Source organism: Trypanosoma cruzi, genomic scaffold, assembly GCF_000209065.1.
Source record: "Trypanosoma cruzi strain CL Brener 1047053516005 genomic scaffold, whole genome shotgun sequence".
NCBI classification, from domain to species: domain Eukaryota; phylum Euglenozoa; class Kinetoplastea; order Trypanosomatida; family Trypanosomatidae; genus Trypanosoma; species Trypanosoma cruzi.
Window position 1 is genome coordinate 8,578 of NW_001849266.1, and position 23,642 is coordinate 32,219.

Here is a 23,642-nt window from a genome sequence, read left to right on the forward strand (position 1 = left end):
GCAGGTCTGGCACGCATCGTCAGCGGAGTTCCGAGCACTGTCGACCAGTAATCCGCACCCCTAGAAGCAAATATACCGCCGCTCCACGTCGTCCGCCTGCACGCGGCTCTCCATGTTTGATAACACACGCGCATGTCAGGTGGACTGGGAGCGGAGATCAACGTCTGAGCCTCCGCCTTGCGCAGATTTCCGCATCCCGCCGTTGTCTCGGCACGAGCCATATGCCTTCGTAGACGCATACGCAAAGGGCTACGGCATCACCGAGAGCTCACCACGCGAAGAGCGGTTCTTTCGTGGCTCCATTCCTCCCTGGTTTGCGGCCTCCGCTCACCGGGTCGCCATCGCTGCGAAACTTCCGATAGACCACTCAATCACCGACGAAAAAGAACTGACACAGGAAATGCGCAGAGTCAGCGAAGAGGCTCCAGCGCTGCACAGCCACCGCTCGTGGATACTCGCAGCGGATGGCGATTTCGACGTTCCCACGCCAGCCTGCGTTGGCATACCGCCTTCATCCCTGCATTCCTCGCAGATAATAGGGAAAGTAAGTAACAACTGCGGCACACGCCCTTGAAGCTGCAGGATGGAATCCAGTGCGCTGCTCCTGGCCCTGGAGTGGCTGATTATCCCTCGGATCCACCACAGGCGTAAAAACCCCCGCTTGTGGCGACACAAAGCCAGTCTCTCCTAGCGGCCCTCAACAAGGACCGGATCCGGCAGCGTCTCTTGACACTGATGCGTGCAGGCCGGTCCGTGCACCGGCAGTTTTGTTACGGACATTTTGGAGTGCATGTTGACGAGCCTGCGGCTCAGCATGCGACGCAGACCATGGCAATCGGACAACACACGGAACATGGAATCGCACCCATATGGCACACGGACCCGCTGACATGCTTTGCTACCCAGCCCAGCAACAAGTGGCGTCGTACCATTCGCCAAGACACTCACCGCTACTCGTTCTGTGGTGCCAGGAAGCGGTCTCCGCCACTGCAGGATCAGCCAACCTCAAGGCACGCCAGTTGACACGCAGGAAACCTTTCGCCAACTGCTTCTAGAATGCCCAGGCACCTCCGCCGCGCGCCAACGGCGGGGCATTCAGGAAGATCCACGCAGCAAAAAGTTCTCTCAATGGCAGTCGCTTCATAGCAGGAAGCTTTTTCCGCTGCTCAACCGCCTCCTCGGCACCAGGATGGCATTGTATAGCTAGACGCGCCGGTAAGAGTAGGGAAAAATAATAATGAGCATTCTCGCCACCATCGGGTCGTGGCGCACCTTGCGACCTCGCTGGTGACCCTCCTGCTCCACTGCTGTTTTGCGCAACAAGTCATCACAGTCATTTTCGTGGTTTGGTCGGCCTCGTGTTGCGCTCCGGGTTCTCCTCCTTCATCGTCTTGCGGTGTTTCCTTTGCCGTCCCTGGCACTGTGACTCTCCCGTGACGGTTTTTTCCGAAGCCTCACTTCCCTGGGAGGTCCTCCCGCCACCAGCGTGCCCTCCGCCCAAAGACTCCGGTCCACTTGCACGCATCTGAGCGGCAGAGGCGCTGCCAGTGCCGGACGGATTGCAATTGTTACTTCGCAGTGGGTCGCTGCAGGATTGATCCTGCCTCGTCGGAGCAGTGAGTGGTCCTGCGGGGGTCGGATTGGGGTCCTCACCCGCCGTGTTTTCTCCACCCTCCTCGTCTTCCTGATTGCTGTCAACCTCAGAGTTCACGTTCCCCTTTCGTCCAGAGCCACCGGCCACGGTCCTCCTTCCGCGGCCATCACAGCCCGCGCGTGCTCAGCAGTCACCGCGCCATCACCAGCGGGCCGCACACACACACCGTCGCAGCAGCCGCCAAAAACACGCACGAGCTGTTGCACATCACTGCAGGAGACAACAGGACGCAGAGCCCACGGCCAGTCATCATCATCGCCATCAATCTTGTCACTTGCCTGCAGCCTTCAGCAAAAACTAACTCCCCGTCAACGCATAGTGGAGGATGAAGAAGAGACACGACCGCTACACCACGCACAGCCACAAATGGCAGCAGCCCAGCAGCGGCAGCGCACACACACCATGAGGCAGTTGAAAGCAGTGAAAGGGCAAAAACACACAACGCCCCGCAGCAAGCAAACAGAAAAACACACAAAACAATTAGAAACAAAACACAGGTAAACGAACAGCAATGAAGTTAAAAATGTCAACACACACAAAACAAAGGGCTGCACAGCATGGCTCCAGCACGCACGCACCCATCCTCAAATGTGACTCCACGCAATCAGTTGTGTGCGTGCCATGCACATGAGTGTGTCTGGGGTGCGTTCAACGTGACGGATGCGGGGAGCGGCAAGGAGCACGCAGCAGGGCACCGGAAGCAAGTGAAGCAAAACACAATCATTATTTTATCCTGTTTAACACATCGGACCACAGTGGACGCACACAAGTCCCCACGGTTGGGTGCTGGCACGCACAGCCCGCACACAATTCTTCAGCCCAGAGTGGTGTACGCCAGCGCGGATACGGCGAGCAGCAGCGGGGCACACACCCACGCAGAGCTGCTGAGGCTGCCGTCGCTTTCGCGAAGAAGTGACGGTGCGCGAGTGGTCGTTGTAGTTGGCGCCTCTGTAGTCGTAGTGGTGGTGGCAGTTGGTGCTTTTGTCGTATTCGTGGTTGTTGTTGTTGTTGTTGGCGCATTTTCCTTCTCACTTTGTGCCGATACAGGCGCGGTCACGGAACTTGATGCTGCTGCCGGGCTATTCGACCCACTTGGTTGCTGTTCCTGTATTGGAATGGACTCCGAACTTGTTGTATCTGAACTCCCTGACCCACCGGATCCATCCTGTCCCTGTTCTGTATCAGACACCGGAATTGTTGGACCTGAATTCTCTGGCGTATCAGCCGCCTCACCTGTACTTCTTCCGGTATCGGCTCCCGCACTTGATCCTTGTGATGTGAGGATTTCACCTTGTGTCTGTACAGTACTGGGCTGACTTAGGGGCGCTGTCCCATTGGGTCCTGGAACACCTACTTCCGGTGGCTGAGCAGCCGTTGAACCGTTGGCCCCTTCTTGTTTTTCACCAGTTGCTGTCACGCACACGGACGGGCAGCAGCACAGGGCAAGCACCAACAGGGCGCACAGCAGACGGCACGTCATCATCGTGAGTGTGGTCGTTCGGTGGTGTGGAGCTGATCTGCACAGTGAGGGACATGGAGAGCAACAGGGGAGACGAGAGGTGCGGCAGACACACACAGAGGGCAAACACACATGAGAAGAGGGCAGCGGCCAGGCATGCACCGTACGCCGCACACCACGCACAGCACACACTCCAATCCACGGCAACAGGCACACACACACACAGCCCTGCCGCAGCACCAACACACAGATGGAGGAGGGAGAAGCAAACAGGAGCGGCACACAAGGCTCCACCGCATGTACATACGGCGAGAGCGGTCCGTCGTGTCGGCACCCCTCACGGAGGGCACGCACACACGAGAATAGGTGCAGCGCACACAGCAACACAACGGCAAATTAACCATGAAAAAGAATAGATCCCCGCACACCACGTGGATTGTTGGTCCACGGGAAGCGCAGCCACCACCGCATCAGCAGCAGCACACGCAAAGTCAAGCGCAAGGAATGGAATAAAGCAGCCATTTATTTGTGTTTCTTTTTGGAGGGTGGGAGATGTCTGCATATGTTCTTATTGTTTTTGCGGAGGGTAAACCTTCATGCCTGCATCGTGTGTTGGGGTTCCTGCGGTGTGCACAACTGTTTCCTTCTCTTGTGAATTTTTATTGTGTTGTTGCGGCCAATAATTCAATTTGCGTTGTTCCCGCTTTTCGCTGGTAAAGTGCTGCAATAGATGCTTTTGTTTCCTCCTTCGTTGCTGTGGCACCTGATTCCTCACCGTTTATTGCGGTGGAAATGAGAATATGTGAGTGGACTCCCACGCACCAGAACGCACCTTCGCTCCTATTTATTGCTGCACAGAAGGGCATGTGTGTTTGGTGGTGCCTCGACCATATATTTTGTGGGCGTACATTCCCCTGCAGGCTGAGGGCGGGGCGACGCTCCGTCGCGGTGCACTTCCCTCGCATGCCGCCCACTCTGATTCATCATGCATCACCCCTCACATACTCCGTGGCGCCACACCGCTGGTATTATTGCGGCTGCCGTGATTCCGCATATTTTACGCATTTGATTGCGCCACAATACATCCGCTCGTGTGGCCGCCGCATCCAAACAGCGGTGCCCAACACCGTGAGCGGCAGTCCGCATCCCTGCATGTCCCAGCGCAGTGGTGCTTGACTGTCAGCCAGGCGCCAGACAACACGAGAGTATTGTGCTGGCAGTACAGCACACGGAGCTGCAGCGAATGGCTCGGGCGGCGACGCGTCTATTTGCCGCAAGGCAGTGAAAAGGAGTCGGGCAAAATAATGCCGGCTGCATTCACGACACCATACCCACAGCCAAAGCATGCGACGTGATGTGCGTTTCACTGGTGCTGTGAAATGCCTGCAGACGACGTCACTAGTGGAGGCACACCACCCATGATCAGCGGACAGACAATAATCGGCATGGGAGGCCACAAAAGGCAGCAACGACGTCAGCAGCAGGAGCAGCTCTCTCTCTCTCTCTCTCTGTTGCCTCCGAGAAGCAATTATTCCACCAGCCACAGCCGGCTGTGCCATCGTGACACTCCATGCACGTCGTGGCTGCGTCAACACATCCTGCTCCCTGCAGCGCCTCAAAAGATGCCTCACTCCGTCCACTAAGTGCATCGATGCGGGCCGTGCCCGGGCTGTTCGTGAGGACCACAGCGATGTGAGGGTCACCGAGTCGCAGCATGTTTGTTGTGACGTTGTTGCATGGCACCTGCACACACACACGCAGCGCCTGCATCCTCCCCTTTTGTGTCCGCCGTCCGCCGGAGTGGCCACACACACGGGCAGCAGCAAATTCATTTCACCCTCGACGATCCAAAATCAACACCGACATCCCTCGCCACGCAAAGATCTCAGTTGCCAGCACGGGCCTCCTGCCGCTCTGCCATCGACGCCGAAACACGGCACAGTGCACGCACTTATTTTCCTCGTGTTCCGTCAGCCGTTTGCTTCACACATTCTCCGACGGGCTGACACCCACAAAAGCACGCCACAAAAGCCACTGTGACCACACAAGCTCTTGCGATGAGCGTCTGCGTGTGTGCATGGATCCGCTGCTCACACGTGCTGGCAGGCAGCCTGCAGCCGGTGCCCTCGTGCCAGTTCATCGGCTCCAGCATGGGAAAGAGAAAATGGCCAATTCCTAGCGCACTTATTCCCACCAGCAGCACCAACACGCTGGTCGCCAGCCGTCATTCCTCAGCACATCCAGAAATGCTGAAAAGTGACGTGGAACTGTCAGCCAGCAACGCCACAATCCCCGCACACATGTCGGCTCCACCAGAGAAGACACACAAACTACACACAACACCCCTCACATGTTTTCCGAACATCATTCCAACACACCGCGACACGCCAAACAGAAGTATTCGTCACTCCATGCACCTCCCCACACAATCAAATAGTCCATGCACCACGCACGGCAGCAGCTCACACCCGTCTAAACAAGTGTTCCTCGTACCAGTGTTGTCCGCGTGCTGCAGTGGGCTGCCCCGGCTGAGGCGAGCTACTGTCGGAAATATTGTTTGCGATCACTCACCCCAACGCGGCTGCGCAACCAGTGTTGGGCTCGACAGCACAGGCGCGGGAGCCCGCAGACCACAGCCAGCACTCGCCCATCGTCAACGGTGCCGAACGCAGTCGAGATGCCGGTCGGGACTGCGAGAGAGCGGCGACGGTGAGGGTGCAGCGCGGGACGCCGCCCCTGCGACGCCCACACTCCACGGCGATGCGCTCGTTCGGCCCTCGTGCCGTTTTGTCACGGACAGGCGTCACCACGTCGGAGACCGTGCGTCGTGGCGTTAATCGAGGCTGACGGCGGTGGCGTGCCAGCAGCGCTGACAGGCGGCGGTGGACCAGTCCCTCGCTCACCCCTAGCAGGACAGAGAGCAGCGGGAGGGGCCGACAACTCTCCGTGCGGCATGCGTTCTTCCCGTGTCTGCGGATGCGAGTAGTGTCCCCCGTTTCCCGGGAACTTCGCAGGCTGCCGTCAGCAAGGGAGGTGCCACTCATCGTTCTGAGCGAGCAGCGGGCTGCGGGTACAAGATGGCGCAGCAACGCATTCAATACACCGCCGGGGCCAGGGGCCAAGACAAGCGAAGAGTCGCGAAAGGACAATTCAAGCGCATACAGCGCGAAGGGCCAAACCACATCCCGGTCACCAGGGGGCACGCAAGCACGAAGTGTGCAGACGGCAGTGGGGATCGCAGCAAGTGGGATTCAGACGATGCGACGGACGAGCGGGTTTCACTGCTGCCGGATTTCGTCGGCGCTTACCAGCGCTACACGTGTCGTCTGCGTGCCGTATGTGACGCACAGAGGCAAAAGCTACTGCGAGGCGGAGACGTTGAGCGGAGCCCGAGCCCCATAGCAGCACTCCAGATGACCGTTCCCTCACTGACGCCGGCCAAACTCGCAACATTAATGGCGCAAGGAGCAGACATGATAGCCATCCGGGAGACCTGGAAGTCGTCGGAGCAGATCGCCAGCATGCATACTGGAGAGTATGTGCCCCACGCACAATCACGTATCCGCAAGGAATTTGTTGCAGCGGTGCTGGTGCGGAAAAACCTCCGCTCCAAGCGTATGCCCCTCATCACTCCTCAACGTGATTCCAGCCTCGAAGTGGTGGTCCAATTCGCGCTGGGCCAGAACCGTGATCTTATTGTAGCGAGCACCTATATGAGACCACCGCCGCAACCGACACAACCCCTAGGCGGTTGCTGAGCTGCCTCTCGGTCTCGTCGCCGCTCATTCCGTGTGGAGATTTCAGCGTGCGTCGCCCACGGTGGGAGCCCTTCCTCGAGACCCCTCCAAGCAACTCCGCTGTAGAATTTTATACAACCGCGCACGGATGCAGGACACACCTTGGTTAACACCCCTGGTGAAACAAAGCATGCTCGTGGTGCAAGAGAGAGATCCTGTATCGACCGGACATGGTCAAGGCATCTTACCGTGTCCGACTGGACAGCCAATGTGCCGCCGCTCAGTGACCACTATGTGTTGACATTCACGCTGCATCAGGCATTTAAGGATACCATGCCCTCGGCACCCACTTCGGTACGTCGAGTTTTCTACAGCTGGTGGAAGTCCAAGTGGGAGTCCTTCGCCAACGACCTCGACGCACAACTTCCAGCATGCGACCATAAAAAGCAATCAACCGGCATTAAAGCTTTTACGAGAGCACTTGCAGTTTCACTTCGACGGCATTGACCCCGCGGCATGCACAAGGATGATCCCAAGCTCCGGGGCGACACCCTTGCGAAGGCAGAGCGGATTGCTACCGACAGCAAGGCCCGCTGTCTGCAGTTACCGACGCCCGACCGTGAAACAGAGACGCAACGGGCAAGGAGCCAATTCCTCCTCCTACTCCGTGAGCGTCCGCGCAGCAAATATCGGCGTCGCATCAGCAAGTTAAACCCAGGCAAACCACTCGCCTAAAAAATAAATTCCGGACGTAAAAAGACATCAATTCCGTCTCCCACAACGGCGTTGATGTGCGATGGCCGCAAGAGTAATTTCAGGACAGCAAGGAGAGCAGCGGATGCGCTCAATCTTGGATTCCTCCCCACCTCGCAAGGCGATTGGGTCTTCCAACGGGAAAAAACGGAGAAAACAAGTCCTTGTGTATTTCTTCTCCCTCCCCTTCTTAGGCCGCAGAACAACAACGAGTCGGCCGCCTCATCTTCGATAGGTTCCTTCTCTCCCCTCTCTCTGGATGCCTCTTTTAATCGTACGGAACTGCGTGCAGCGCTGCGCAGCACACCGTACGGCAAGGCCCCGGACCGGACGAAGTCCACAGCGGGGCGCTACCACACCTTTCGACGAAGTGTCTCCGACTCCCTCTTCGCCGCATCAACCACAGCCGGACAGCCGGCACGATTCCGGTCCAGTGGCGACGAGCCACCATCGTCCCAGTCCTGAAACCCGGTAATTCGCCGGCGCTAACGGAGTCATATCGACCCATCAGCCTTCCTTCCATCGTGGGTAAGGCTGCTGAGAAAATGGCATTGAGGAGACTGCTATGGCTGTGGACGCCTCGTCCGCACCAGCATGCGTGCCGTAGTACGCGTACCACGACGATGCAGCTGGCACATCTGATACACGAAGTGGAGCATAACAGAACCGATTACTTCCAAGCGAACCTTCCCAAGAAGAGCGGTGCTGGAAGCCAGCTCCACTGCAGACCCCATCGGGCTCCGTTGGTGCTGGTAGACTCCAGCAAGGCCTTTGAGTTCATTGTTCATCGAGTCCTCAGTCGCTTGCCGGCCAATATTCCGGGGTGAACTGCCGAAGGTGGCTTGGAAAATTTCTGCGTGGCCGCTGCGCGAAGACACGAGTTGGCCACAGACACGGCGATCGGTCTTCCACGCTGCGAGGAGCTCCTCAGGGGTCCGTATTGGGAACACATTTTTGCTCTCCCTTTACGCACACCCACTTCTCAACCTGCTGAACGGCTTCCCAGGCGTCACAGCAGACATGCACGCGGACGACCTCTCCATTGTAATCAACGGCCACTCTCGGGAAGACACCATTCCCGCAGCCAACACGGTCCTCAAAAAACTGCACGCGCGGGGTCAGTAAAGTGGCCTGGCCATCATCCCGTCAAAGTGCAAAGCCGCTTGGTTCACACTCTCCACGCACACGGAGTCAAACTATGATCGCAAGGGAAAGCGGCCGCTGGAAGTGGCTGGATGTAAAATTCCAGTCATGACCATGGGGGCATCGCGAACTGCGAAGCTTCTCGGCATGGATCTCGATCCGCAACTGACGCTAAATGTGGCGGCCGCCTCGCAACGGATATCGCAGCCACGCAGCATTGCGCATAAAGAGGCGGGGCCATCTCCACATGACCCACGCACGTTCATCATCGGATACGGCGCATCCAAATTGCGCTACGGCAGCGAGCTCATATGGGCAGTAGCGACGGATTCAGCGAAGAATGAGATGCAAGAGACGTACGCAGGTCTGGCACGCATCGTCAGCGGAGTTCCGAGCACTGTCGACCCGGAATCCGCACCCCTAGAAGCAAATATACCGCCGCTCCACGTCGTCCGCCTGCACGCGGCTCTCCATGTTTGATAACACACGCAATTGTCAGACGGACTGGGAGCGGAGATCAACTTCTGAGCCTTCGCCTCGCGCTGGTTTCCGCATCCCGCCGTTGTCTCGGCACGAGCTATATGCCTTTGTAGACGCATGCGCAAAGGGCTACGGCATCACCGAGAGCTCACCACGCGAAGAGCGGTTCTTTCGCAGCTCCATTCCTCCCTGGTCTGCGGCCTCCGCTCACCGGGTCACCATCGGTGTGGAACTTCCGATAGACCACTCAATCACCGACGACAAAGAGCTGATACGGGAAAAGCGCAGAGTCAGCGAAGAGGCTCCAGCGCTGCACAGCCACCGCTCGTGGATACTCGCAACGGATGGCGATTTCGACGTTCCCGCGCCAGCCTGCGTTGGCATACCGCCTTCATCCCTGCATTCCTCGCAGATAATAGAGAAAGTAAGTAACAACTGCGGCACACGCCCTTGAAGCTGCAGGACGGAATCCAGTGCGCTGCTCCTGGCCCTGGAGTGGCTGATTATCCCTCGGATCCACCACAGACGTAAAAACCCCGCTTGTGGCGACACAAAGCCAGGCTCTCCTAGCGGCCCTCAACAAGGACCGGATCTGGCAGCGTCTCTTGACACTGATGCGTGCCGGCCGGTCCGTGCACCGGCAGTTTTGTTACGGACATTGTGGAGTGCATGCTAATGAGCCTGCGGCTCAGCATGCGACGCAGACCATGGCAATCGGACAACACACGGAACATGGAATCGCACCCATATGGCACACGGACCCGCTGACATGCTTTGCTACCCAGCCCAGCAACAAGTGGCGTCGTACCATTCGCCAAGACACTCACCGCTACTCGTTCTGTGGTGCCAGGAAGCGGTCTCCGCCACTGCAGGATCAGCCAACCTCAAGGCACGCCAGTTGACACGCAGGAAACCTTTCGCCAACTGCTTCTAGAATGCCCAGGCACCTCCGCCGCGCGCCAACGGCGGGGCATTCAGGAAGATCCACGCAGCAAAAAGTTCTCTCAATGGCAGTCGCTTCATAGCAGGAAGCTTTTTCCGCTGCTCAACCGCCTCCTCGGCACCAGGATGGCATTGTATAGCTAGACGCGCCGGTAAGAGTAGGGGAAAAATAATAATGAGCATTCTCGCCACCATCGGGTCGTGGCGCACCTTGCGACCTCGCTGGTGACCCTCCTGCTCCACTGCTGTTTTGCGCAACAAGTCATCACAGTCATTTTCGTGGTTTGGTCGGCCTCGTGTTGCGCTCCGGGTTCTCCTCCTTCATCGTCTTGCGGTGTTTCCTTTGCCGTCCCTGGCACTGTGACTCTCCCGTGACGGTTTTTTCCGAAGCCTCACTTCCCTGGGAGGTCCTCCCGCCACCAGCGTGCCCTCCGCCCAAAGACTCCGGTCCACTTGCACGCATCTGAGCGGCAGAGGCGCTGCCAGTGCCGGACGGATTGCAATTGTTACTTCGCAGTGGGTCGCTGCAGGATTGATCCTGCCTCGTCGGAGCAGTGAGTGGTCCTGCGGGGGTCGGATTGGGGTCCTCACCCGCCGTGTTTTCTCCACCCTCCTCGTCTTCCTGATTGCTGTCAACCTCAGAGTTCACGTTCCCCTTTCGTCCAGAGCCACCGGCCACGGTCCTCCTTCCGCGGCCATCACAGCCCGCGCGTGCTCAGCAGTCACCGCGCCATCACCAGCGGGCCGCACACACACACCGTCGCAGCAGCCGCCAAAAACACGCACGAGCTGTTGCACATCACTGCAGGAGACAACAGGACGCAGAGCCCACGGCCAGTCATCATCATCGCCATCAATCTTGTCACTTGCCTGCAGCCTTCAGCAAAAACTAACTCCCCGTCAACGCAGAGCGGAAGCAAAAGGAGAGACACGGCCGCTACACCACGCACAGCCACCGCACAGTCACAAATGGCAGCAGCCCAGCAGCCGCAGCGCACACACACCATGAGGCAGTTGAAAGCAGTGAAAGGGCAAAGACACACAACGCCCCGCAGCAAGCAAACAGAAAAACACACAAAACAATTAGAAACAAAACACAGGTAAACGAACAGCAATGAAGTTAAAATGTAAAAACACAAAACAAAGGGCTGCACAGTATGGCTCCAGCGCGCACGCACCCATCCTCAAATGCGACTCCACGCAATCAGTTGTGTGCGTGCCATGCACATGAGTGTGTCTGGGGTGCGTTCAACGTGACGGATGCGGGGAGCGGCAAGGAGCACACAGCAGGGCAGCGGAAGCAAGTGAAGCAAAACACAATCATTATTTTATCCTGTTTAGCACATCGGACCACAGTGGACGCACACAAGTCCCCACGGTTGGGTGCTGGCACGCACAGCCCGCACACAATTCTTCAGCCCAGAGTGGTGTACGCCAGCGCAGCCAGAGCGAGCAGCAGCGGGGCACACACCCACGCAGAGCTGCTGAGGCTGCCGTCGCTTTCGCGAAGAAGTGACGGTGCGCGGGTGGTCGTTGTAGTTGGCGCCTCCGTAGTCGTAGTGGTGGTGGTAGTTGGTGCTTTTGTCGTAGTCGTGGTTGTTGTTGTTGGCGCATTTTCCTTCTGACTTTGTGCCAATACCGTACCGGTCACGGAACTTGATGCTGCAGCTGGGTTAGCGGACCCACCTGACGACCCTGACCCATCGGACTCACCTGGTCCCTGTTTTGGAATAGTCTCTGGACCTTCGGTATTTGAACTCCCCGGCACATCGGTTCCCTCACTTGATCCTTGTGATGTGGGTTTCACAATTTGTGTCTTCCCATTACTGGGCTGACTTGAGGGCCCTTTCCCACCAGTCGCCCCACTTGGTGCCCGTTCCTGTACCTTTTTGGTCGATTCTGCTGAACCTGACGTACTGGACTCCCTAATTTGTTCCTGTCCATTACGGTTCGCCGAATCTCCTGCCCCTTGCGAACTGGGCGTACCATGTGGCTGTTTCGCACTGTTCCCCGTAAACCCTGGCGTACCGGTCACTCCATCTGTACCTCTTCCGGTAACAATCCTCGTGACTGATGCTTCTCCCGTACCGTCCTGATTTTCGGGTCCCGGTAACGCAACGGTCGGAGGTGTTAAACTTGACGCCCTGGAAGTATTTGCTTGCCCTGAAACACCTGCTCCCTCTGACTGAGCAGGCGATAAACCGGGGCCACCCTTATTTGGATCTCCAGCAGTCGCTGTCACGCACGCGGACGGGCAGCAGCACAGGGCAAGCACCAACAGGGCGCACAGCAGACGGCACGTCATCATCGTGAGTGTGGTCGTTCAGTGGTGTGGAGCTGATCTGCACAGTGAGGGACATGGAGAGCAACAGGGGAGACGAGAGGTGCGGCAGACACACACAGAGGGCAAACACACATGAGGAGAGTGCAGCGGCCAGGCATGCACCGTACGCCGCACACCACGCAGCACACACTCCAATCCACGGCACACACACACAGCCCTGCCGCAACACCAACACACAGATGGAGGAGGGAGAAGCAAACAGGAGCGGCACACAAGGCTCCACCGCATGCACATACGGCGAGAGCGGTCCGTCGTGTCTGCACCCCTCACGGAGGGCACGCACACACGAGAATAGGTGCAGCGCACACAGCAACACAAAAGCAAAGTAACCATGAAAAAGAATAGATCCCCGCACACCACGTGGGTTGTTGGTCCACGGGAAGCGCAGCCACCACCGCAGCAGCAGCAGCAGCAGCACACGCAAAGTCAAGCGCAAGGAATGGAATAAAGCAGCCATTTATTTGTGTTTCTTTCTGGAGGGTGGAAGATGTCTGCATATGTTGTTATTGTTTTTGCGGAGGGTAAACCTTCATGCCTGCATCGTGTGTTGGGGTTCCTGCAGTGTGCACAACTGTTTCCTTCTCTTGTGAATTTTTATTGTGTTGGTGCAGCCAATAATTCAATTTGCGTTGTTCCTGCTTTTCGCTGGTAAAAGTGCTGCAATAGATGTTTTTATTTCCTCCTTCGTTGCTGTGGCACCTGATTCCTCGCCGTTTATTGCGGTGGAAATGGGAATACGTGAGTGGACTCCCACGCACCAGAACGCACCTTCGCTCCTATTTATTGCTGCACAGAAGGGCATGTGTGTTTGGTGGTGCCTCGACCATATATTTTGTGGGCGTACATTCCCCTGCAGGCTGAGGGCGGGGCGACGCTCCGTCGCGGTGCACTTCCCTCGCATGCCGCCCACTCTGATTCATCATGCATCGCCCCTCACATACTCCGTGGTGCCACACCGTTGGTATTATTGCAGCCGCTGTGATTACGCGTATTTTACGCATTTGATTGTGCCACAATACATCCGCTCGTGTGGCCGCCGCATCCAAACAGCGGTGCCCAACACCGTGAGCGGCAGTCCACATCCTTGCATGCCCCAGCGCAGTGGTGCTTGGACTGTCAGCCAGGCGCCAGACAACACGAGAGTATTGTGCCGGCAGTACAACACACGGAGCTGCAGCGAATGACTCGGGCGGCGACGCATCTATTTGTCGCAAGGCAGTGAAAAGGAGTCGGGCAAAATAATGCCGGCTGCATTCACGACACCATACCCACAGCCAAAGCATGCGACGTGATGTGCGTTTCGCTGGTGCTGTGGAATGCCTGCAGACGACGTCACTAGTGGAGGCACACCACCCATGATCAGCGGACAGACAATAATCGGCATGGGAGGCCACAAAAGGCAGCAACGACGTCAGCAGCAGCAGCTCTCTCTCTCTCTCTGTTGCCTCCGAGAAGTAAATATTCCACCAGCCACAGCCGGCTGTGCCATCGTGACACTCCATGCACGTCGTGGCTGCGTCAACACATCCTGCTCCCTGCAGCGCCTCAAAAGATGCCTCACTCCGTCCACTAAGTGCATCGATGCGGGCCGTGCCTGGGCTGCTCGTGAGGACCACAGCAATGTGAGGGTCACCGAGTCGCAGCATGTTTGTTGTGACGTTGTTGCATGGCACCTGCACACACACACGCAGCGCCTGCATCCCTCCCTTTTGTGTTCGCCCTCCGCCGGAGTGGCCACACACACGGGCAGCAGCAAATTCATTTCACCCTCGACGATCCAAAATCAACACCGACATCCCTCGCCACACAAAGATCTCAGTTGCCAGCACGGGCCTCCTGCCGCTCTGCCATCGACGCCGAAACACGGCACAGTGCACGCACTTATTTTCCTCGTGTGCAGTCAGCCGTTTGCTTCACACATTCTCCGACGGGCTGACGCCCACAAAAGCCACTGTGACCACACAGGCTCTTGCGATGAGCGTCTGTGTGTGCATGGATCCGCTGCTCACACGTGCTGGCAGGCAGCCTGCAGCCGGTGCCCTCGTGCCAGTTCATCGGCTCCAGCATGGGAAAGAGAAAATGGCCAATTCCTCGTGCACTTATTCCCACCAGCAGCACCAACACGCTGGTCGCCAGCCGTCATTCCTCAGCACATCCAGGAATGCCGAAAAGTGACGTGGAACCGTCAGCCAGCAACACCACAATCCCGCACACATGTCGGCTCCACCAGAGAAGACACACAAACTACACACAACACCCCTCACATGTTTTCCGAACATCATTCCAACACACCGCGACACGCAAACAGAAGTATTCGTCACTCCATGCACCTCCCCACACAATCAAATAGTCCATGCACCACGCACGGCAGCAGCTCACACCCGTCAAACAAGTGTTCCTCGGACCAGTGTTGTCCACGTGCCGCGGTGGGAAGTAAACAAAAGAGACGGGCCGCCAAACCCCAAAAGAGTGCAACGACCGGCCGCAAGTCAACGGAACGCAGCCACTCAAAACAATTCAGTCCTAATGCCCTCAGCCTCCCACCTTCTCCCACAAAAGCCCCAAGAGACGCCAATCAGGCGCGCCGTCCAACAAAGTCGCTGTACAACACCAGAAGGAATCGCAGTGCCTCCTGCTGCCATCCGGGTCCGTTGTGGACGCCATGATGAGTAGAAACGCCCATTGGTGCTTCGAAACGACGCTGCACACCTGCGACGCATCATACGGTTTGAGACGCACGTGCCTCACCAGCACCACAGACGCCCACGCGCCGTCGGTACGCCCTACATCGTCAAGGAAGCAAAGGATACGTCAGGGTGGCAGCAAAGCACTCGCTGGCAATTCCCGTCGCAGGCATCATCACAAGCAGCTCCAGCAGCGCTGCAGACCGTGGGGTGACGTGGATCAACTGACGCATGGCGTATGTGGAAAAGAAAGGACGTGGTGGCTTTACAAGGATACGAATGGCTGACACTTTTAGAAGGAGAAAGAAAACAATGTGAGAACACACAAAGAGGAATCAGGCGTCCGCAGTCAAAGCAAACCAGCAATCAAAAAAAGTAAGATGGGTGCACTCAACCACAACACAGGCAGAGGATAAAAAATACCAACAACAAAAAGCCGAAGCGTGGGGGCGTCCACCCAGCAGTGGGGACGCGCAGCAACAGGTGCGACGACCAGCGCACACACTCTCATTGCTTCCGTAAAGCAAAACACACACACAGAGGGAGAGAGAGAGAGGTCGCCCAATCAATGCAATAAAAACAAAACAGAAACAGTTACGGTGCTCCGCCCATGCAGCCAGGCAGGACGGCAGCGGTGCGTGTCGTGCAAAAGAGAGCACCAACGGGCCTGCATGGGTGTGCATGCATATACACAATGGGCACATTATTGTGTGTGCCTCGTGGGGTGAGGTGAGGGTGAGAGTCCATGCAAGGGGACATACACACAGAGAGAGAAGGACGAGAGTGTGTGCGGGCGGTGCACGGCTCTCTCTCCCTCACTCTCACGCGGCCACCACCGCAGCCGCAGCCGCACACGCAACAAGAGGAAGCAAAAGAGGGGAGGTGGTGTGGGAGACCGCGGTGCTGCCGTCACTGCTGCCAGGCGTAGCCGTACCATTTGCTGGAGCGGTAGCTGCTGCTTTCGCTGTACGTGGTTTTGTCTTACTGGCCGTGGGCGCAACGTTGGTATGACTGGCTTCGGGGTCGTTGTGTGGCGTTCCGGGGTTGGGCCCTTTGCTGTTGTCGTCATTCTCATCCGCCCTACTCCGGCCATCACCACTGCCACTTGTAGAGATGGATGATGCCGTTACTTCCGCCGGGCTGCCGGTAGGTCCACCCCTCAGATCCGGTAAAACAGTGCCTTGACCCTGTTGTTCTGCCACACCATCTCCAGAAGTAGGTTCTGTCTCTTCAGGCTCCTTTTTGTTTGGTGACGGTGACGTTTTTGTCCTTTCTTCTGTCAAGGTTTGCGAGTCTGTTTGTGCCGTTGGGCTTCCTCCTGCCGGAACTGCCACCGCTGTTGGTCGTTCTTCTCCTACCGTTGCTGGTGCTGGCGGTGGACATCACGGCGGAAGGGCCTTGTGCCTCCGCATTACTCCGCCGTTTCTCGTCTCCAGTTGCAGCCCTACCAGCAGCTTCACTTTCTGGTTTTTCTTGTCTACTGGGAGAGTCTTCTTGTGCTTCGGGTGTTGACTCCGCTGGTGCCGACAATTCGGGCAATTCGTTCCGTGCACGATTTGCTTCTGACTGCTCACCTGCTTCTTGAGGTTTCCCTCCCTTTGTGGATGCCGCAGCGCCGGTCTTCTCCAACGCATCACTCTCGTCGGTGATGGAGGGTGGGGACTTACCACCAGCAACAGGAGTGCTCAAAGATGCATCACCACCTGGACTGCCAACATCAGGTTGACTGCGACCACCAGAAGAAAAGGAGCCCAAAATGAAACATTTGCTTCCGTCAGAACCTACACTTCCCGTAGGAGCCCCAGGAGAACTGCCACCATCACCGAGAACAGGAGATGGGGACTTGACATCCGAAGCAGGGGACTTCAAAGAGCCACCAACACGTGCTTTAGAACCTCCATTTGAGCCACCACCACCGCCAACAGAAGCTTTGCCGCCACGAGCTTGACTGCCACTGGCACCTCCAACACCAGCAGGACCGCCAGCACCGTCGTCTCTACCGCCTCCACCTCCACCTCCGCGACCAGGAGGAGAACCGGCACCACCGAAATCAGCACCTGAACTTGGAGCCAAATCCGATTTATTTTCGGCTGCACCAGTCACCAATGGGTCAGTCGAAGCTGCAACGGCAGTGATGGACAAGACCGATCGTAAAGGCAGCGTCAGCGCCGTTTTGTCACATCCGCTCGGCGCATACGATTTATTCGTATTCAACACCCACGACACCATGCAGGCGCCAACTGCGTTGTTCTCGAGATTACTCGCATCAGCCCCGCCGGCACCGCACCACAGCACGCAGAGGGCACACACCAGCAGCACACGGCCAGCCATCATCATCGCCATCACTCCTGTCACTTGCCTGCAGCCTTCAGCACAAACTAACTCCCCGTCAACGCAGAGCGGAAGCAAAAGGAGAGACACGGCCGCTACACCACGCACAGCCACCGCACAGTCACAAATGGCAGCAGCCCAGCAGCGGCAGCGCACACACACCATGAGGCAGTTGAAAGCAGTGAAAGGGCAAAAACACACAACGCCCCGCAGCAAGCAAACAGAAAAACACACAAAACAATTAGAAACAAAACACAGGTAAACGAACAGCAATGAAGTTAAAAATGTAAACACACAAAACAAAGGGCTGCACAGCATGGCTCCAGCGCGCACGCACCCATCCTCAAATGTGACTCCACGCAATCAGTTGTGTGCGTGCCATGCACATGAGTGTGTCTGGGGTGCGTTCAACGTGACGGATGCGGGGAGCGGCAAGGAGCACACAGCAGGGCAGCGGAAGCAAGTGAAGCAAAACACAATCATTATTTTATCCTGTTTAGCACATCGGACCACAGTGGACGCACACAAGTCCCCGCGGTTGAGTGCTGGCACGCACAGCCCGCACACAATTCTTCAGCCCAGAGTGGTGTACGCCAGCGCGGATACGGCGAGCAGCAGCGGGGCACACACCCACGCAGAGCTGCTGAGGCTGCCGTCGCTTTCGCGAAGAAGTGACGGTGCGCGAGTGGTGGTTGTAGTTGGCGCCTCCGTAGTCGTAGTGGTGGTGGTAGTTGGTGCTTTTGTCGTAGTCGTGGTTGTTGTTGTTGGCGCATTTTCCTTCTGACTTTGTGCCAATACCGTACCGGTCACGGAACTTGACGATTTATTTGAGTTAGCGGACCCACCAGACGACCCTGACGCATCGGTGCGCGGACCTTGTTCTTCTTTTGGAATAGGCCCCGGACTTTCTGCATCTGAACTCCCTGCCGGAGCGGGTTGCTGACTGTCCTGATTTCCGGGTTTCGGTAACGCAACGTCCGGAGCTGTTGAACTTGGCCCCGTGGAAGTATTTGATTGCCCTGCACCACCTGCTCCCGGTGACAGAGCAGTTGGTGAACCGTTGGCCCCTTTTTGTTCTCCGCTACCCTCCGTCGCTGTCACGCACACGGACGGGCAGCAGCACAGGGCAAGCACCAACAGGGCGCACAGCAGACGGCACGTCATCATCGTGAGTGTGGTCGTTCAGTGGTGTGGAGCTGATCTGCACAGTGAGGGACATGGAGAGCAACAGGAGAGACGAGAGGTGCGGCAGACACACACAGAGGGCAAACACACACATGAGGAGAGGGCAGCGGCCAGGCATGCACCGTACGCCGCACACCACGCACGACACACACTCCAATCCACGGCAGCGGGCACACACACACACACAGCCCTGCCGCAACACCAACACACAGATGGAGGAGGGAGAAGCAAACAGGAGCGGCACACAAGGCTCCACCGCATGTACATACGGCGAGAGCGGTCCGTCGTGTCGGCACCCCTCACGGAGGGCACGCACACACGAGAATAGGTGCAGCGCACACAGCAACACAAAAGCAAAGTAGCCATGAAAAAGAATAGATCCCCGCACACCACGTGGATTGTTGGTCCACGGGAAGCGCAGCCACCACCGCATCAGCAGCAGCACACGCAAAGTCAAGCGCAAGGAATGGAATAAAGCAGCCATTTATTTTTGTTTCTTTTTGGAGGGTGGAAGATGCCTGCATATGTTGTTATTGTTTTTGCGGAGGGTAAACCTTCATGCCTGCATCGTGTGTTGGGGTTCCCGCAGTGCGCACAACTGTTTCCTTCTCTTGTGAATTTTTATTGTGTTGGTGCAGCCAATAATTCAATTTGTGTTGTTCCTGCTTTTCGCTGGTAAAGTGCTGCAATAGATGTTTTTATTTCCTCCTTCGTTGCTGTGGCACCTGATTCCTCGCCGTTTATTGCGGTGGAAATGGGAATATGTGAGTGGACTCCCACGCACCAGAACGCACCTTCGCTCCTATTTATTGCTGCACAGAAGGGCATGCGTGTTTGGTGGTGCCTCGACCATATATTTTGTGGGCGTACATTCCCCTGCAGGCTGAGGGGGGGGGGCGACGCTCCGTCGCGGTGCACTTCCCTCGCATGCCGCCCACTCTGATTCATCATGCATCACCCCTCACACATTCCGTGGTGCCACACCGTCGATATTATTGCAGCCGCTGTGATTCCGCGTATTTTACGCATTTGATTGTGCCACAATACATCCGCTCGTGTGGCCGCCGCATCCAAACAGCGGTGCCCAACACCGTGAGCGGCAGTCCGCATCCCTGCATGTCCCAGCGCAGTGGTGCTTGACTGTCAGCCAGGCGCCAGACAACACGAGAGTATTGTGCCGGCAGCACAACACACGGAGCTGCAGTGAATGACTCGGGCGGCGACGCATCTATTTATCGCAAGGCAGTGAAAAGGAGTCGGGCAAAATAATGCCGGCTGCATTCACGACACCACATCCACAGCCAAAGCATGCGACATGATGTGTGTTTCGCTGGTGCTGTGGAATGCCTGCAGACGACGTCACTAGTGGAGGCACACCACCCATGATCAGCGGACAGACGATAATCGGCATGGGAGGCCAGAAAAGGCAGCAACGACGTCAGCAGCAGCAGCTCTCTCTCTCTCTCTGTTGCCTCCGAGAAGCAAATATTCCACCAGCCACAGCCGGCTGTGCCATCGTGACACTCCATGCACGTCGTGGCTGCGTCAACACATCCTGCTCCCTGCAGCGCCTCAAAAGATGCCTCACTCCTTCCACTAAGTGCATCGATGCGGGCCGTGCCTGGGCTGCTCGTGAGGACCACAGCAATGTGAGGGTCACCGAGTCGCAGCATGTTTGTTGTGACGTTGTTGCATGGCACCTGCACACACACACGCAGCGCCTGCATCCCTCCCTTTTGTGTTCGCTCTCTGCCGGAGTGGCCACACACACGGGCAGCAGCAAATTCATTTCACCCTCGACGATCCAAAATCAACACCGACATCCCTCGCCACGCAAAGATCTCAGTTGCCAGCACGGGCCTCCTGCCGCGCTGCCATCGACGCCGAAACACGGCACAGTGCACGCACTTATTTTCCTCGCGTGCAGTCAGCCGTTTGCTTCACACATTCTCCGACGGGCTGACGCCCACAAAAGCACGCCACAAAAGCCACTGTGATCGCACAAGCTCTTGCGATGAGCGTCTGTGTGTGCATGGATCCGCTGCTCACACGTGCTGGCAGGCAGCCTGCAGCCGGTGCCCTCGTGCCAGTTCATCGGCTCCAGCACGGAAAGAGAAAACGGCCTATTCCCGATGCACTTATTCCCACCAGTAGCACCAACACGCTGGTCGCCAGCCGTCATTCCTCAGCACATCCAGGAATGCCGAAAAGTGGCGTGGAGCTGTCAGCCAGCAATGCCACAATCCCCGCACACATGTCGGCTCCACCAGAGAAGACACACAAACTGCACACAACACCCCTCACATGTTCTCCGAACATCATTCCAACACACCGCGACACGCCAAACAGAAGTATTCGTCACTCCATGCACCTCCCCACACAATCAAATAGTCCATGCACCACGCACGGCAGCAGCTCACACCCGTAAAAGAAGTGTTCCTCGTACCAGTGTTGTCCACGTGCTGCAGTGGGCTGCCCCGGCTGAGGCGAGCTACTGTCGGAAATATTGTTTGCGATCACTCACCCCAACGCGGCCGCCTCCCAGGTGGCTGCGCAACCAGTGTTGGGCTCGACAGCACAGGCGCGGGAGGTCGCCGAGTTCGGCCAGCAATCGCCCATCGTCAACGGTGTCGAACGCAGTCGAGATGCCGGTCGGGACTGCGAGAGAGCGGCGACGGTGAGGGTGCAGCGCGGGACGCCGCCCCTGCGACGCCCACACTCCACGGCGATGCGCTCGCTCGGCCCTCGTGCCGTTTCGTCACGGACAGGCGTCACCACGTCGGAGACCGTGCGTCGTGGCGTTAATCGAGGCTGACGTCGGTGGCGTGCCAGCAGCGCTGACAGGCGGCGGTGGACCAGTCCTTCGCTCACCCCTAGTAGGACAGAGAGCAGCGGGAGGGGCCGACAACTCTCCGTGCGGCATGCGTTCTTCCCGTGTCTGCGGATGCAAGTAGTATCCCCCGTTTCCCAGGAACTTCGCAGGCTGCCGTCAGCAAGGGAGGTGCTACTCATCGCTCCGAGCGAGCAGCGGGCTGCGGGTACAAGATGGCGCAGCAACGCATTCAATACACCGCCGGGGCCAGGGGCCAAGACAAGCGAAGAGTCGCGAAAGGACAATTCAAGCGCATACAGCGCGAAGGGCCAAACCATATCCCGGCCACCAGGGGGCACGCAAGCACGAAGTGTGCAGACGGCAGTGGGGATCGCAGCAAGTGGGATTCAGACGATGCGACGGACGAGCGGGTTTCACTGCTGCCGGATTTCGTCGGCGATTACCAGCGCTACACGTGTCGTCTGCGTGCCGTAAGTGACGCACAGAGGCAAAAGCTACTGCGAGGCGGAGACGTTGAGCGGAGCCCGAGCCCCATAGCAGCACCCCGGATGACCGTTCCCTCACTGACGCCGGCCAAACTCGCAACATTAATGGCGCAGGGAGCAGACATGATAGCCATCCGGGAGACATGGAAGTCGTCGGAGCAGATCGCCAGCATGCATACTGGAGAGTGTGTGCTCCACGCACAATCACGTATCCGCAAGGAATGTGTTGCAGCGGTGTTGGTGCGGAAAAACCTCCGCTCCAAGCGCATGCACCTCATCACTCCTCAACGTGATTCCAGCCTCGAAGTGATGGTCCAATTCGCGCTGGGCCAGAACCGTGATCTTATTGTGGCGAGCACCTATATGAGACCACCGCCGCAACCGACACAACCCCTAGGCGGTTGCTGAGCTGCCTCTCGGTCTCGTCGCCGCTCATTCCGTGTGGAGATTTCAACGTGCGTCGCCCACGGTGGGAGCCCTTCCTGGAGACCCCTCCAAGCAACTCCGCTGTAGAATTTTATACAACCGCGCACGGATGCAGGACGCACCTTGGTTAACACCCCTGGTGAAACAAAGCATGCTCGTGGTGCAAGAGAGAGATCCTGTATCGACCGGACATGGTCAAGGCATCTTACCGTGTCCAACTGGACAGCCAATGTGCCGCCGCTCAGTGACCACTATGTGTTGGCACTCACGCTGCGTCAGGCATTTAAGGATACCATGCCCTCGGCACCCACTTCTGTGCGTCGAGTTTTCTACAGCTGGTGGAAGTCCAAGTGGGAGTCCTTCGCCAACGACCTCGACGCACAACTTCCAGCATGCGACCATAAAAAGCAATCAACCGGCATTAAAGCTTTTACGAGAGCACTTGCAGTTTCACTTCGACGGCATTGACCCCGCGGCATGCACAAGGATGATCCCAAGCTCCGGGGCGACACCCTTGCGAAGGCAGAGCGGATTGCTACCGACAGCAAGGCCCGCTGTCTGCAGTTACCGACGCCCGACCGTGAAGCAGAGACGCAACGGGCAAGGAGCCAATTCTTCCTCCTACTCCGAGAGCGCTCGTGCAGCAAATATCGGCGTCGCATCAGCAAGTTAAACCCAGGCAAACCACTCGCCTAAAAAATACATTCCGGACGTAAAAAGACATCAATTCCGTCTCCCACAACGGCGTTGATGCGCGATGGCCGCAAGAATAATTTCAGGACAGCAAGGAGAGCAGCGGATGCGCTCAATCTTGGATTCCTCCCCACCTCGCAAGGCGATTGGGTCTTCCAACGGGAAAAAACGGAGAAAACAAGTCCTTGTGTATTTCTTCTCCCTCCCCTTCTTAGGCCGCAGAACAACAACGAGTCGGCCGCCTCATCTTCGATAGGTTCCTTCTCTCCCCTCTCTCTGGATGCCTCTTTTAATCGTACGGAACTGCGTGCAGCGCTGCGCAGCACACCGTACGGCAAGGCCCCGGACCGGACGAAGTCTACAGCGAGGCGCTACCACATCTTTCGACGAAGTGTCTCCGACTCCCTCTCCGGCGCATCAACCACAGCCGGACAGCCGGCACGATTCCGGTCCAGTGGCGACGAGCCCACATCGTTCCAGTCCTAAAACCCGG

General features: G+C 57.4%; 5 protein-coding genes and 1 pseudogene across 5 annotated transcripts, besides 7 other annotated features; 1 reads left to right on the forward strand and 5 right to left on the reverse strand.

Moving 5' to 3' along the window:
- Positions 1 to 23,642: part of a sequence feature (areas not merged during assembly with more than two copies in the genome that could not be assigned to a particular haplotype) that runs on past the window's edge.
- On the reverse strand, positions 2,469 to 3,137 carry Tc00.1047053509493.39 (mucin TcMUCII, putative; the record flags this gene model as incomplete). Its single annotated transcript, XM_808384.1, has 1 exon — positions 2,469 to 3,137. One exon carries the CDS (start codon positions 3,135 to 3,137, stop codon positions 2,469 to 2,471), a length of 669 nt encoding a protein of 222 aa, XP_813477.1.
- Positions 2,581 to 2,668: a microsatellite.
- Positions 4,142 to 4,945, reverse strand: Tc00.1047053509493.60 (uncharacterized protein; the record flags this gene model as incomplete). Its single annotated transcript, XM_808380.1, has 1 exon — positions 4,142 to 4,945. One exon carries the CDS (start codon positions 4,943 to 4,945, stop codon positions 4,142 to 4,144), a length of 804 nt encoding a protein of 267 aa, XP_813473.1.
- Positions 4,604 to 4,623: a microsatellite.
- On the reverse strand, positions 11,583 to 12,476 carry Tc00.1047053509493.80 (mucin TcMUCII, putative; the record flags this gene model as incomplete). The annotated part of the gene is made up of 1 exon (XM_808381.1): positions 11,583 to 12,476. One exon carries the CDS (start codon positions 12,474 to 12,476, stop codon positions 11,583 to 11,585), a length of 894 nt encoding a protein of 297 aa, XP_813474.1.
- Positions 11,695 to 11,776: a microsatellite.
- Positions 12,909 to 12,929: a microsatellite.
- On the reverse strand, positions 16,016 to 17,845 carry Tc00.1047053509493.100 (annotated as a pseudogene).
- Positions 17,103 to 17,222: a microsatellite.
- Tc00.1047053509493.110 (mucin TcMUCII, putative) lies at positions 18,101 to 18,694 on the reverse strand (the record flags this gene model as incomplete). The annotated part of the gene is made up of 1 exon (XM_808382.1): positions 18,101 to 18,694. One exon carries the CDS (start codon positions 18,692 to 18,694, stop codon positions 18,101 to 18,103), a length of 594 nt encoding a protein of 197 aa, XP_813475.1.
- Positions 18,213 to 18,294: a microsatellite.
- Positions 20,727 to 21,140, forward strand: Tc00.1047053509493.120 (uncharacterized protein; the record flags this gene model as incomplete). The annotated part of the gene is made up of 1 exon (XM_808383.1): positions 20,727 to 21,140. The coding sequence occupies one exon, from the start codon at positions 20,727 to 20,729 to the stop codon at positions 21,138 to 21,140; it is 414 nt and encodes a 137-aa protein (XP_813476.1).